Source organism: Canis lupus, chromosome 14, assembly GCF_048164855.1.
Source record: "Canis lupus baileyi chromosome 14, mCanLup2.hap1, whole genome shotgun sequence".
Classification (NCBI taxonomy): Eukaryota; Metazoa; Chordata; class Mammalia; order Carnivora; family Canidae; genus Canis; species Canis lupus.
Genome location: NC_132851.1, coordinates 6,429,554 through 6,445,634, shown reverse-complemented (window position 1 = coordinate 6,445,634; position 16,081 = coordinate 6,429,554). Strand labels below are relative to the sequence as shown.

At 43.5% G+C, this 16,081-nt stretch overlaps 1 protein-coding gene and 1 long non-coding RNA gene across 4 annotated transcripts in view; both read right to left on the bottom strand.

Annotated features, from left to right (window-relative positions):
* Positions 1 to 16,081, bottom strand: part of BAALC (BAALC binder of MAP3K1 and KLF4) — a 107,799-nt gene that overhangs the window by 82,188 nt on the left and 9,530 nt on the right. For 2 of the 3 annotated variants that reach the window (XM_072774117.1, XM_072774120.1), the window contains one exon: positions 4,444 to 4,550. In XM_072774117.1, the coding sequence (XP_072630218.1) occupies positions 4,444 to 4,550 (107 nt within the window). Of the gene's footprint in view, positions 1 to 3,976; positions 4,257 to 4,443; positions 4,551 to 16,081 lie in introns of those variants that run through there. The other variant, XM_072774118.1, reaches the window with a different exon arrangement.
* Positions 1,374 to 3,964, bottom strand: LOC140603662 (uncharacterized). Its single transcript, XR_012006620.1, has 2 exons — positions 2,741 to 3,964; positions 1,374 to 2,297 (listed from the first exon to the last, which is right to left on the bottom strand). It is a non-coding gene; the product is annotated as an uncharacterized lncRNA (long non-coding RNA).

The window sequence follows — 16,081 nt, the reverse complement described above, 5'->3', positions numbered from 1 at the left end:
CACACTAGAGCTCGGACTTGGGTAGGCCAGTGAATTTACCTGTCCCAAAGAAGCCGGAACACCTGGTAAAAGAAGGAAACTACCCGTAGTGAGAGCTAGGAAAAGGTAAGAATTGGAAGAATAAATCCTCAATGACCCAGCCCTGCCAGAACAGAACATGATGCTGAATGAGTATTGTTTTCATTCATTCAATATATATTTACTAAATACATATTATGGAAAAACACTTCTATATATATAATACCCATGTAACATATTGTGTATATTACTCATTGTATATAGACTGTAGTGTGTACTGTTTAATACATCTTATAAAGTATAAAGAATAAAGGGGTAGTATTCACTATGTAATACATAACATATAGAATATAGACTACATTGCCTATACTATGTAGCATCCAGTAGATAGACCAATTCTAGGGCATTACCTTCAAATAATCAATGTTCATCAAATATTTTCTTTTTTTAAAGGATCTTATTTATTTATTTGAGAGAAAGAGAGAGAGAGTGAGCACAAGTAGGGGGAGAGGCAGGCAGAGGGAAAGGGAAAAGCAGGCTCCCCACTGAGTAGGCAGCCCTATGCTGGACTTGATCCCAGGAACCTGGGACCATGACCTGAGCTAAGGGCAGATGCTTAACCAACTGAGCAACCCAGGTGCCTCTCATATATATATTTTTTAAATGAATAAATGACAAGAGGCAATATGGGGATGTGGTTAAGAGCACAGACCTAGGGCCCAACTCTGAGTTTGGAGCTTGGCTCTGCCACTTACCAACTGGACAACGTTGGGCGTGTTTCCTAACCTCTCTGTGCCTCAGCTTCTTCTCTGTGAATGGGGATAATAAATTGTCTTAGTATGTGTAAAGTGCTTGGAAGAGTGCCTGGCACCAAAAAACACTCAATCACTCAATCACTGTTAGCTATCATGCACATTTGGGGCAAGAAGCAAAAATGGCATCCCTGAAGGAGGAAATCACTGAAATGATGTATTTTCACATGAGATAATGTCTGTGAAATTCTTACCACACAGAAGTTAGGAAAATGATATTTTTCTTTTCCTTCCTTCCTTTTTCCATGATGTTACTAGCAACCTTCCTGCAAATTTCTTACCACCATTCCTGCATAATCATCGACAGAGCAACATCCTATTTTTTCATGGAATCTCTTCTTTTACTATATAACACCACAAATTCAGAGAAATTTTGAATCTAGAAAAAGTTAGAGATCATCTGATCTAGTCCTTTGATTTTACCAACTAGGAAATCATAGCCCAGAGAGGTTTGTGGTATCACCCAAAATCACAAAGTAAAGTGTGATCTCTGGCAGAACTGAATTTTCAATCAGTACACTTGGGACCTCTGATTGCTGGCTCTTGGCTCTTTTTTTTTTTTTTTTTTCTTTGCTCTTTTAATTATGACTCTTTAGTTGGAACTAAATTTTCTCCCAAAACTTTAGGAACAAATGTAATAAACGTAAATACATAAGGCATAATAAATTATCTTAAACCATCTGTTCAGAATCTATAACTCAACTGGCATGAAATGGTCACTTTTTCCCATGAAGTTTCAAAGCAACAGCAGAGATGCCTGGGTGGTTCAATCAGTTAAATGCCCAACTCTTGACCTCAGCTCAGGTCTTAATCTCAGAGTTGTGAGTTCAAGCCCTGCATTGGGCTTCATGCTGGGCATGGAGCCTACATACATACATGTATATATAAAATAAAAGCAACAGCAAAAATAATTATTTTAAAGGAGGTAGGGTTGCAACAAGGAATTGAAAGCCTTAGCAAAACCCATCCAGAGCAATGAAGTAGATTATGCCTTTAAAAGCTATTGCTGAGAGACACCTCAGTGGCTCAGTGTTTGAGCGTCTGCCTTTGGCTAAGAGCAGGATCCCGGGGTCCTGGGATCAAGTCCTACATCAAGCTCCCTGCAGTGAGCCTGCTTCTCCCTCTGCCTATGTCTCTGCCTGTCTCTCTGTGTCTTTCATGAATAAATAAAATCTTTAAAAATTTTTTTTAAAAAACTATTGTTGAGTGGTATTTGTAACACAATGGAATTCTCAGAATAAAGTATCTGTGGCTTTAAGAGCCCTGTGGTGGGTATCACCGTTAGCTTGTTTCTATGGAAACTGGAGCAGAGGGCTTTAGGGACCAAAGCCCTTCCACCTACGGATCTTATTTATGTGGCCTAGCATCACAGGGCTCTGCCCAACTGCCACGAGTTGAAGAAGGGAGACCTCCATGGAAACAGTCACAGAACAGATGGACCCTCAACCTGCCCGCAGGATCAGTCATCTGAAAAAAGAGTACAGACAGATTCACTGCCTTATAAGTTTCAAATTTTCCAAGTGAAAAAGTAACACAAATAGCAGCAGCAATAGCAGCAACTATAGCAGCAATAATTCTGGCCAACAGGATGCAGACCCCAGATAAATCTCTTTAATCCTGAATACCAAATTTCAGTGAGTATCCCACGATTCCAAATTAGTGAGCAAACCAGAAGTGTAGCTCCATGCCCTTTGTCTGGAGGATTATCAAGTAGTACCCATTGAGCATCCCTCTTGTTCTCCAATCTTGACTGGCTGACACATCCTCATTGATCTACAGATTGTAATTTTATTGTAAAGGAAAATAGCTCCAAGTTAACACCCCATAGCACAAAATCTAATTGCATTCCTCACATCTGGGTAAAAAAAAAGCTGACAAGTGTCACATGGGTCCAGTTCCTCATCTCTCACCTTTAAAGAATGACTCCATCCTTGGGGAGTTATGTGGCACTGGAGTTCAAGTGATACAGGGTAAACATGACTACCAGAGAGAAAACCAAAAAGAGAAACTGAAATATTGTAACAGCAAGAAGATTAATGAGTTTTGGACTTGGTTTAAGAGGTTAGAAAGGGTGAAAGTGGAAAAAAAAATTTGCCTATGTTACCCCAAAACACAGATGGAGGAGATTAAATTTAAATGTGAAACTAAACACTGTAAATTATCCCCATGAATCTTTAAACCAAGTAATTCTCAGGAGAAGAGAGGCCAGCTCCTCTGGATTAATTCTAAAGAGATTCAGCAAATTCTTCAGAATTTATCTCTGTGCCTGGATGAATGTCCTATGGTGCTTTGTTATACTCCACAGGAAAACCCAGGACAATGCAATTGCCGGTGTTTCCAAGTTTCTGATTTCATTATATTTCCTTTCTGTGAAGTAGTAGCTAATTGATAAGATATAACAAATAAGAACACCTGGGTGGCTCAATGGTTGAGTGCCTTTGACTCAGGTTGTGATCCCGGGTCCTGGGATCGAGTCCCATATCGGGCTCCCTGCAGGGAGCCTGCTTCTCCCTCTGCCTATGTCTCTCTTCTATCTGTGTGCCTCTCATGAATAAATAAATAAAATCTTTAAAAAAAAATTTAGTGAATAATCGATTTGTTCTCTCACTGGGGAATATGAGCCACATTCTTCTAGAAACAGCCTGGAGAGAAAAATCTGCTGCTGGTGAAGTGGATGTGTGATGTTTTTAAAATGACAGAACTTCAAATTGTAGACTGTAATAGTTAAAAGAAAAAGGGATGGGAAGAAATCCAGAGAGGCCCTGTCCCACGGGATTAATTCCAAAAAGAATTCAGAAAGCCTGGAGGCTTTGAATAAGCGTGCACATAGCACAACATATTCCTAGGGCCCTTTAGCACCATCTTTCTCTATGTCCCCTAGCATCACACTGGGTGAATTCACAGTATTGCCTCTGTACTACCTCTTCACCTGAAACAAGGTAAGGTTGAATCATTTGCCAAACGTTACTCTAAATGTAGGGAGGAGGAAGACTGGAGCCTACATCTCAGTCTGTACCCAAGGAGGCTTCCTTCTCTTTAGAGCAAAGGAAGGGCAGGTTGTAACTTCTTCCCAAGCTTGGAGAAAGCATTTTCTATGGCTTTGCATGGTGCTGTCTACAGTGTTTATTAAGAACAATGATTGTTTATTAAGAACAATGATCCCAGTTCTGTGCATCAGTTCTCCCTGACTGAAGCTTTACCTTGAACCCAAGAGGATTTTGACAGCATGTGAATCTGAAAAGTAGTTTGAGAATCAGCAGGCGTGGCACCTGGGTGGCTTGGTGGTTCAGCGTCTGCCTTTGGCTCAGGGCATGATCCTGGGGATCCTGGGATGGAGTCCTGTACCAGGCTCCCCGCAGGGAGCCTGCTTCTCCCTCCGCCTGTGTCTCTGCTTCTCTCTGTCTCTCATGAATGAATAAATAAAATCTTTTTGGGGAAAAAAAAGAGAATCAGCAGGCACTTCAGAATATAATGTGATGAAAAGAGAGGAACCAAAAGAGATGGGATAGATTCTGTCCTCTGCTACTGGTTTACAATGCCAGGAGTCCAGGAGTCCAGGAGTACAGGGTTTCTAAGGCCAAGCTCAAGGACAGGAACAGAATGTTCTCCTCACCTCTGACCATGGTCTGGAGCATGGAGGCAAACTGTGGCTTCGGCTCTTGACCATTCTCAAAAATGTTCCTGTAGCACAGAGTAGACCAGATACTTGAGACTCTTTCTCTGAAAGAAAATAAAGCACAATTTTTTGTTTGCTGTTTGCTTACCTATATGACCCTTAACCTGGACCTCTAATCATTAAAGAGATGTGGTATATCTTATTCATTTCCCTTTGCAAAGAGTTGCTTGCCTTACTGAGTCAGAGCAAATAAAAATGAATCCTGGGCAAGTGAAAAAGTGCAAATTAATTTTCATACTTATATTACTCCTTTGGTGGAGCAAGCTGTTAACTGTACTCATGCATAAAGTCAGACCACAGCATGGCAAAGCTCAGGGGGACAGATGGTGACTTTTATTCATTCTTTCCCAGATAAGGGTGAAAAGGACCACAGTCAGTTACACTGTCCATGCCACCTTGATTGTTGCTATTGGGATTGACGCCTTCATCAAATATGGTATAGATATAAGAGACAGGGCTGGGACGCAGGGAAGTCAGGCCATCTCTCAATCCTGTCTTGTAAAATTAACATGGAAAGCTTTCTGTTTGTCTTTGGTCAATAGAAAAGTAATCACCTTATCCTAAATGAAAAACATGACTTCCTGATTACAGTAAAGAGAGGGAAGGGGGGAAAAATGAGCAAGGCAGACAACGGGTCTTTCATTTGTAATAACCCAGCAAAAATTCTGCCTCCTGAGATTGCTGGCAGCTTGGGAGAGATGGCAGAGAAGCTGAGGCAGCCTGCAGGGCATTTGGAAAACAGAAGTTGTCCATTTGCATGAAGCTCCCAATACATTGCCCATGAGAGGGAGGTTGATCTGACTCTGCTTGCATTTGAGGGTCATTAAATCAAGGATTTAGAATGTTTTTTGCATTTTTCCCCCTTGAATGAACATGTGCTCCAGTTTGGACTCTGATGCTTGCTCATGTGAGAGCAGAGGCACGTTCTGTGCTTGCTCTCATCTATGAAATGGAGATAAGCACACTACCTATGCTTCATGGTGTTGCTAGTGTTCAGTAGAGGTTAGCTATTGTTTTAATCTTTAAAAATATTTTATTCTTGGGGCTACTGGGTGTCTTGGTGAAGTATCTGCCTTCCACTCAGGTCAGGATCCCAGAGTCTCTGGATCAAGCCCTGAGGCAGGCTCCCTGCTGGGGTGAGTGGGTGGGGCAGGTAGTAGGGGGCTGCTTCTCTCTCTCTTGTCCCTCCTCCAGCTCTTTCACTATCTCTGTCTCTGTCTCTGTCTGTCTCTATCTTTCTCTCTCACATAAATTAATTAATTAATTAATAAACAAACTGTTTTTATTTATTTTTAAAGATTTTATTTTGTTTATTTAAATAAAAACAGGGCAAGAACAAGTTAAGTTAACCCCAAGGGGGCTCCAAGAGTATGGAGGCCCTTCTCCCTTTGTGTTTCCACCTCTGGCCAGAGAGGCAGAGCTCATAGGCAGGATCAGCTTTCTGCACAGATGCAGCTGTGTTTTGCACCCAGAGGTGACCGTGGAAACCAACGGGGGGCTCTGGAGGGTGACCATCCATCCCCACAAGGACGCCCTACCTGATGAACAGTGTATCAGACAGACCTTTGGTGCATACCGACAGGCTTCTCAGACTGGAACAGGTACACTTGGGGGGAGGCAGTGTCTTCCACCCAGCTCCTATGACTAATTCTAGCTAACATTTATGGAGCACTTTTATGTCCCAGTCCCTCTATAATAGGCACTTTGCATATGGATTAGCTCATTTAATCCTCACAGCAATGCTGGGAGGTAGGTGATATTAAAGCCCCATTTTTATAATGAGACACTGAGACTGACAAAGGTTAAGTGTCTCGCCCATGTCAACCATAATACCTAAGTCAAGATTTAAACGCGGGTCTATGTGACACCAAAGTGCACCCATTGGTCACCTTGCCAGTCTGGCATTTGAAAGCCGTACGGATGGGACTGGCTACCTGCAAACATCTAAGGAGAGGACTTCTCCAAGGGCAATCCCATTTGGGAAAGCTATATGTGCTCCTACTATTCACAGGATGAAAAATGAAGATTATTAGGACCTTCGGAGAAATTTTCCAATTCCAAGCAGTGTCTATGCAGATAGTAATCCTATTCAGAATTGAGAAAAATAGAATAGTTACTGGAATAGGGTGAAAAATACTCCACACTAATAAACTCCCTCATAAACAGTCACATGACCAAATCCAGGAACAAGCATGAATAGGAGAACAAGGATTTGATTTCTATGTTGATTTTCTATATTGCATAGGGTGTTTATCCTGGCAGCACCAGGGAGAAACAAGCTAGTAAAAATTATGTGTGGGCTGGTGGAATGTTTTGATTATGTGCATTGTTGATTCTACCTCCTGATAGATTCCTTCATAAGGTTGAATTAACTGATGTGCATTTCAAGTTCTCAGCTAACAGCAAACAACTTACTCAGGAACCTCAGGGAACTGCTGCTATCACAGGTCAGAAAGCAGGTGGTTTCATGCTTATCAGAGCATTTCAAACAAGAATAGAATTAGGGTTGTGGGGGGGAAAAAGAGAAAAAAGGTGCCTGACTGAATAAACCCTGTACAGGCAAAACAGTGTCTCTCTTTTGGTGGCTCAAAAATGTATGGAGAGACATTTTAGGGGGAAAAGGTGTGAGGTGGGAGGATGATTAGAGAATTAAAGGAAAGTAAGTGGTCGTGGTGAGAACAAGTTAAAGCTAAATAGTTAAATCTTTCCGGACAAAGCTCCAGGGAGACTGAATGCCTCCTGCGAAGAAGATCTGGGGAAAGCAAGCCTGCTCAGAAAGCAAGGTCATAGCTGTCAGAGAGAAGGAAGATTCTTGGTGCAGCCTCACGGTGGTTATCCAGATCGCCTCCCACCTCACGCATGTCCCCAGTCCTCTGAGCTCTCTTCCTCTATGAACTTGTGCCCAAAGCCTATAGAAAGGAGACAGCTGGAAGCAAAACGAGAAAATAGTTCCATTCAAACCTGCCTGTGGTGGTTGCCAGAGGTGGTAGGGTGGAAAGTGGGTGAAATAGGTGAAGGTGGTCAAAAGGCATAACTTCAGTTATAAAGTAAGTCCTGGGGATGTAATGTAGAGCATGGTGACCATAGGAAATGATACTGTATTGCATATTTAAACACAGCTGAGTGTAGGTGGATAGTAACTAGACTTCTGGTGGTGATCATTTCACAATGTGTACAGACATGGAATTGCTATGTTGTCCATCTGAAGCTAATATATGTCAGTTATACCTCAGTAAATAAGATTTTTAAAATTTTGCAGTGGTCTGATATTAGGGCATAAATTTCACTCCTTCGGCACTCTACTAACCAGATAAAACATATAGAAAAATAGGAAAGACATGTGCTCCAGCATGTCTAGAGCTCTGTGTTCTTTTTTTTTTTTTTAATTTTTATTTATTTATGATAGTCACACACAGAGAGAGAGAGAGAGAGGCAGAGACATAGGCAGAGGGAGAAGCAGGCTCCATGCACCGGGAGCCCGATGTGGGATTCGATCCCCGGTCTCCAGGACCGCGCCCTGGGCCAAAGGCAGGCGCTAAACCGCTGCGCCACCCAGGGGTCCCTAGAGCTCTGTGTTCTATAGGAGACTGCAGCACTCAGAAGTGGTGGCAGGGGTGCCCAGTAGAGAAGCCACGTCTAGTGTAGACATGGTAACAAGTGTGGATTTTGTTGTTAGAGCAACACAAAGTATTTTTCTCAGAAGAGAAACTAATCTGCTGTTTCGTTTTTAAAAGATCACTTGTGTAGAGAACTGGTTTTAGGGAGCCAAGAGAAAAAAGGTAGGGAGGGATCCCTGGGTGGCGCAGTGGTTTGGCGCCTGCCTTTGGCCCAGGGCGCGATCCTGGAGACCCGGGATCGAATCCCACATCGGGCTCCCGGTGCATGGAGCCTGCTTCTCCCTCTGCCTCTCTCTTTCTCTCTCTCTCTCTCTCTCTCTCTCTCTCTCTGTGTGGCTATCATAAATAAATAAAAATTGAAAATCCTTTAAAAAAAAAAAAAAAAAGGTAGGGAGACCAGTGTGCAGATTGTTGGCAATCATCAAAGCAAGAGACCGATGACAGCAGCTTAGAGACTAAGGAAGGTGGCAGTGAAGATGGGTAGACTGGAGGCACATTATGGAGGTAGAATCAGGAAAGCTGGCCGATGTCTTGGATGCTGGGGTAAGGAAGATAGAGAAAACAAGAATGGGGACACCTGGATGGCTCAGTGGTTAAGTATCTGCCTTTCGCCCAGGGCATGATCCTAGAGACCTAGGATCAAGTCCCACATCGGGCTCACTGCATGGAACCTGCTTCTCTCTCAGCCTGTGTCTCTGCCTCTCTCTCTCTCTGAGTCTCTCATGAGTAAATAAATAAAAATAAAATCTTTAAAAAAAAAAGAAAGAAAAGAAAACACGACAGATTTCTGCTTGTATAATGGGGTGGGTAAGGAAAATTTGATAAGAAATAAATTTAGAGAAAAAATATCAGGAGTTCCATTTTATTTTTTTTATTTTTAAAAAAAATTTTTTTTTATTTATTTATGATAGGCACACAGTGAGAGAGAGAGAGAGAGGCAGAGACACAGGCAGAGGGAGAAGCAGGCTCCATGTACCAGGAGCCCGACGTGGGATTCGATCCCAGGTCTCCAGGATCGCGCCCTGGGCCAAAGGCAGGCACTAAACCGCTGCGCCACCCAGGGATCCCAGGAGTTCCATTTTAGATGCTTTGAAGTCAAACATCGCTGGGAGGTGAGAGAAGATGGGAGATCAAGGAAGGTCAGTGTTCGAGCCACAAACAAAAGTGTGGGATTCCCTAAGGAGAAAGAAGAGAGTGTACAGGGAGAGAAGAGAGGATGGCCTGGATCCACCCCAAAGAATCCACTCTTCAGAGAACTAGTAGAGGAAAATGAACTTTAGAAGAACACTGAGAAGGGGACATCAGAGAAATGGGAAGTGGTGTCTCAGAAGCTAAGAGAAAAGAACCTGCCAAGAAGAGGACGTTTCATTCTGACAAACGCTGCTGAGAGGTTTCAGGTCAGGGACGAAGAACAGCGTGTTGGGTTTGGGAACATAGAGTCACTGGTGACATTGGTAGAGAGATGTTGGTGGAGGTAGAGCCAGAGGGTGGGGTTTGCTTTTTTTTTTTTTTTAAGGTTTTATTTATTTATTTATTTATTTATTTATTTGAGAGAGAGAGAGAGAGTGTGCGTGTGTGTGGCGCACAACCGTGTACATGAGTGGGCACATGGGCAGAGGGAGAAGGAGAAGCAGGCTCCCCATAGAGGAGGGAACCCAATGTGGGGCTTGATTCCAGGACTCCAGGATCATGATCTGAGTAGAAGGCAGACATTTAACTGACTGAGCCAACCAGGTGCCCCCAGAGGGTAGGTTAATAAGGGTGTGAACACACCCATCCAGCTTGACTCCCCCTTGACACTCCACATAAACAACAATGACATGATCATCTTTACTATAAACCCAGAAGTATGGTGAGAAGGGGAGAGCACAGAACTACCACAACACTGTGAAAGCTGACAATCACATAGATAAGTTTTAGCTGATTAAGTAGGCTGAAGAAAGCTGGATTCCAAGTCAGCAGTGAGGAAGCCTCAAACCAACACCATTTACACTTCAAAGTCTCAGAGACTGGTGGCACCAGGAAACTTTAAATGTGGAGGTAAGGCAAGGGGGCTAGGAATTGGCATTAGAACAAGGAGAATTGGTTGAAAGCAGTCCTAAAAACAGTTGTATCTGCAAAACCCCCACCACGTGCTGAAGAGTCATTTGCTGGCTCTCCCCCCACCTCCCAAAGGCTTCATTCTCTGGAAAGATAAAACAATGGGTCTCTAGACTGGGGCACCAAGCAGAAAGATAAAGAGATTGTATGTTTATGTGTGCTGAGACTCCTCAGGGCTCTTCCCTTCCTCACTTTCCAGAACACAGGCAGGAAAGATTCTCTTGGGAAATTGTCCAGTCCAGAGGCAAGATACCTACATCAGGGTTACCCAAGAAAACACCCAGGTGAGATTGCCCTCTTGTGAAACTCACAGTTGATAAGCTCCGCTCATGTTAACAAAGCTTTGAATCAGCTTTTTGGTCCCTACTGTCAAGCATAAGCAGACAGCAACTATTACAAAATAGCCGAAGAAAGCCTGTCATATGAAAGAGCTACTTGGAGAAAATAAAAACAATACAAGATGAGGGAAACTTCCAGAAAATGATATATATTTAGTATCCTCAGAGATATTAGAGGAGATGCTACAACCATGAAAGAAAACCAGATTGCAAGTAATTTTACCTTCAGAGAACAAACAACAACTTAAAGCCCTTGGAAATTAAATTTGTGATGGCAGAAATGAAAGATTCAGTAGAAGGGCTAGAAGAATAAAACTTAGGCCAAAAAGCCAATAAATGGAGTATAGGAAAGAAAATATATGGAAATTACAGGACCTGTCTAGGAGTTCCAACACCCAAATAATAGGGATTCCAGAAAGAGATGTGAAAACACAGAGGGAAGGAAATCATCAAGAAATAATTCAAGAAAATTTCCTAGAGTTAAACTGTCAAAAGAGATTAAGATAAACCTATCCTGAAACACATCATTGTAAAATTTCAGAACACTGGGGACAAAGGGAAGAGCCTACAGACTTCCCAAGAGAAAATAGGTGACATTCAGAGGATTAAGAATCAGAATGTCTTTGGACTTCTCATTCATAACACTGGAGGCTAGATCAAACTAAAACATTGCCTTCAAAATTCTGAGGAAGTTATTTTCAACCTAGATTCTTTTTATACCCAGCCCAACCACCTATTAAGCAAAAGCTTAGAATGCAGGCAGTTTCATTTGCAAGTTCCCCCCAAATTTACCTCCCATCCACTTTATTCAGGAAGCAACTGGAAGATGTGTCCCACAAAAACAGAAAGGAAGAAGAGTTTGGACTCAAGACCAAAGAAACAGATGAAGAGAATCCCCAGGCTGATGGTAAAGGGACCTCCTAGAAGACAGTGCCACCTACACCAACTCAAGAAGGCAGCTGGAGAAGATCTAAATTTGCAAAGGTCACAAGGCTCTGGGAGAGAATTCCTCAAGAGAAGAAACAAAATTGATAGTGAAAGCTAAAAGGTTTGAGAGAAGAGTTAAATAGTGACAGCTTGCAGTTGAACTGGTGATAAGTACATGGAAACTAAGCAAATAAAAAAAGGCATTCTCAAGGAGAATTAAAGATTGCATAAGAAAGAAAAAGCCATCTAGATTTACAACATGACTCAGCTTTTGATATCATAATAGACACTGGGGATCCCTAGGTGGCGCAGCGGTTTGGCGCCTGCCTTCGGCCTAGGGCGCGATCCTGGAGACCCGGGATCGAATCCCACATCGGGCTCCCAGTGCATGGAGCCTGCTTCTCCCTCTGCCTGTGTCTCTGCCTCTCTCTCTCGCTCTCTGTGACTATCATAAAAAAAAAAAAAAAAAAAAAAAAAAAAAATAATAATAATAATAATAGACACTGATTTGTGAATCAAGCAAAACTGTAAGCTGACCATATCCTTACCCTGATGTAAGAGTACATGTGAGTGCTGTGGCAAGAGGAAGGAATGATGGTAAAAACTAAGTCAAGTCTTCACTCTCTCAAAGCAGGAGTCAGTAAACAAAATTGCCTAAGAGTGCCTGAAATTGAGGGACCAAGAAGTAACTTGATACTAGCATTTTATTTAAAAACACAGAGTTAAATACCAAAAAAAAAAAAAAAAAAAAAAAAATCAGCCGAAAGAGTTATAAGTAGCTCTCGTTGATGGGGGAAGCAGAGCAGGGGACTTTTTCATAACAAGCCTTATAGAACTACTTGACTAAAAAGTGTGGGTGCATTACCTCACTAAAAATAAAAACCAAAGAGAAAATAAAGGTAAATGGAAAGTGAAGAAGTGAGAGGGGCATGTAGAGCCAAGTGTTTTGGAGATATTTGGTTCTAAAGGGAATTTGGTTCTAAAAGGGATGGCAGCTTGGGTCAAGAGTGGGTTTTATAAAGATAGGAAATGGCACGCATTGGGCATGAAAATTGTCTACCAAGGGGTGTGGGGGGGGTGGGGGAGGCTGATGATGCAGCAGAGGGAGGATTCTAGAAGGAGCAAAATCCCTGAGAAGACTAGAGGGATGGAATCCCGAAACCACAGGGTGGGGACAGAAGTTAATATGGGAGGAACACCTCTTTCCCTGAAATAAGAGGGAAGAAAAAGATAGATGCAGACACAAATAACACTGTAGAATTTGTTGTGACCCTGCTTCTTGCCTCATCAGGCCTCAGCAAGATATCCAGAGTGGAACCCAATACACAACAGCAGCAATTATCTATGCACAGACCATCCCCCCCTCCCCCATGTTCCTGGCTCCTTCAACCCTCCTACCGTGTGGGATGCCAAACTGTCTCTACTGGATGAATAACTCTCCCACCATGGCTGGATTACCCTTTAATCTCACAGGAATAAGCATGTCTACATTTGAAAATAAAGACTTCCACTGGTAATATGCTGGATTCAATATTCTGGGAGGCCCTCCTGCTGTAAATGACTACCTTCCAGAGAAAGCATACTTACTGATGAAATACCAGGCTTGTAGGAAATCAGGGAAGTTGCCAAGGGACCCCCCCTCCCCAGAAAAAGGAGCAAACCAGAAGTGGAAATTTGAGCTTCAAGCAGTGATCAGTCAGGGAAGAACACACCTGTCCTCTGTGCAAATGGTGACTGCAGTGGCATGATCCAGATACTAACCCTTGAGCCTGTGGCCAGGAGGAGGAGTGGAATCCTGGACTCTTCCATTAGGCTACTATTCTAGAAGATGTCTGAGGGGTTCCAAGTTAGCAGCGCATGACAGAAACAGATGCAAATCCTTCCTGAAGAGAGCACCCCCAATTTAAACCTGGAAGATTCCCACAGATGAAGATGAGTACACACCCAGAGATTGGCAGGCCCAGGAGAGGCAACACTACCATGAGTGAGAGGCAGCAGACACATTTTTATGAAAATGTGCCTTCTCTGAAAAGATAGGGAAAGGAGATTAAAACAACCAACCAACCCCCGTGTTGTGCTTTCTCAAGTCTGGCCTTTGAAACACACATACTGCTATCACCTGAGTTACTAAAATGCACATTCCTGGGTCCCAGTCCAGACCCAATTAACCCCAGGGCTCTGGGTGGTTGAGCCTGGGAATCTGCATTCACACCCACTCTCCACAGAGAGAGAAAACCAGACACACAGACCTGGCCTTCCTTTCCTCAATCATATTCCTGTGGCTTTTACTACCCACCCTTCAAGATGTGATGACAGCAGGCCCATCATGCAAAAGCTAACGAAGAACTTAAGAAAATGGTTAGACACGATAGCACCCCCTAGTGCCAGCAAGATACAGGGACCGAGTCGGCTTGGATCCTGTCTTTCTCCAGTTAGAAACAATATGGCCCTAGTCTGCTGGAGTCCTGGTCACACTTCAGTGACTACAATGCATAACATGCTGTGATTGAAGCAGATTGGAAGTGGGAACCCTAATAATTAACATCATAGCTTAATGGGTTCACCAGGCATTTAGAAGTGCTTTGAGAATCCAGGGGTTGGCTCTCAGGAGACTGTGCAGAAGGGCCTAAGCAGGGGCTAAAGAACTCACTCCAAAGGAAGACAGACAGGCTTAGGCTGGGTACAAAGGCAATAAGCCCATTTCAAATAGAAGACTAATTTTGAGTACAACAGAGGCAGATTCTAATTTACTTGGCCCAACTCTTACGGCCCTTATCCTGGGGAGAATATTGGACAAAAACAAACAAACAAAATGGACAAAAATGCAAACAAACACAGGGCTGCTTTGAAATTTTGCATCTTCGGGAGCATGGGACAGGCCAGGGGGGGCATGTTAATTGCCTCATGGGCAAATTGGTGATGACAATAGCCAATCAACATTGAATAGCAACTATGGGCCACACAGGGTAGAGTATTTATTCCAACAGTCCCATCAGGCTGGCATACCTGTTCTCATTTTACAGATGAGAAAGCAGAGCTCAGAGAGATCGAGTAACTTGTTTGAAAATACACAAGAATAAATTCAATAAATTGTGAAACCAAACTCGAACCCAGGACCACTGAACTTCATAAGGCACATTTTTAAGATTTTTTTTACTGATTGGATTGTTTAAGTGGGCGATTTAATTTCAGGGTTCTAGATTTAGAAAAGTCATTATTGGATGGATGTTCAATGAAAATTCCTTCTCTCACCACTACTGCCAGCCAGCCCCTCCTCGTGTCACTAGATTATGTGTGATATTCCAGAGATATTACATGGATTTCATTTTGCTGCCCAAGTGATAGCAGATTATACATACTGTTCTGAACCTCACACTTTTTGCTGAGGAAAATGTTCGGTGTACCACTCTGTATCAGTACGGGAAGGGCTCCCTTGTGCTGCTTGCCAGCTGTAAGATCTTACTGTGCGTGGATGCTGTGATCCTGTTCACCAGCCCCCTGTCAGCACACTTCATGTGTTTCCATTTTTCAAATAGAGTAGCTGATGCTATTTGAGCAAACTCCACAGCTCCGGAGCGCCCCTGAGATGATCTCCTGGCAATCAGGCTCCTCTAAGCTGGAACAGACAGCAGTACCTTGAGGTTCCCCCATACAGGGGGAGTTCACAGTGAAGGCAGGGAAGAAGGGAAACTGAAAACAGCTGGAGGAAAGCAGGAGGCAGAGCAGCTTCTCCCAGGCACCAGGTGCCTTTGCCCTCACAGGGGGTGAGGTGTGCCTTGAGCTACCCTCACTCTGCCCCCCAGGCTCCCACTTCCATCTGGGGCACCTGAGTCCAGTCTCTGCACAGGAGAGGGGCAGGGGCTCCAGTGCCTGGACCCATCAGATACCCTGGGAGCAGGGCCCACCCTTAGTCCCACCAGGTGTAGCCAAGGTATAGGGTCAAGTGAGTGAGAATGGGAGGGCCTGTGTATAAGGGGCCATTTCCCTGGAAGGGCTTGGAACCCCTTGCTCAGAGCAAAACAGATGCTTTGACATTTTATTATTATGTTTATTTATTCATGAGAGACACAGAGAAAGAGAGAGAAGCAGAGACACAAGCAGAGGGAGAAGCAGGCTCCATGCAGGGAGCCTGACGTGGGACTCGATCCCGGGTCTCCAGGATCACGCCCTGGGCCAAAGGTAGGTGCCAAACCGCTGAGCCACCCAGGCTGCTCAAAACAGGTGCTTTGGTGGCACCTCTAGCCCAGTGATTTCAGAACTGCTTGGGAGGAATTTAAATGGACTGGAACTCCTACCAAGCAAGGGAGGCCAGAGCCACAGAGTCCCTCTTAAAGTTACCTTGTTCTTAGAACCAGGCTGATTCAGTCCAGGGGGGAAATGATCACCTGGAACCGCTTATAAAGCTTTCTAGCTTAAAACACAAGCTCATATACCTTAGTTTACCACAGTCTCCTGAAGTGGCTATTATCAGTAGCATTCCCATTTTGTAGGTGAGAAAACTGAGGCCTGAGAGGTTACGTGGGTTACCTGGGACCACACAGCCAGTAAGAAGGGGAGCTGAGACTCAAATCCAGGCCCTCGGACTCCAATTTG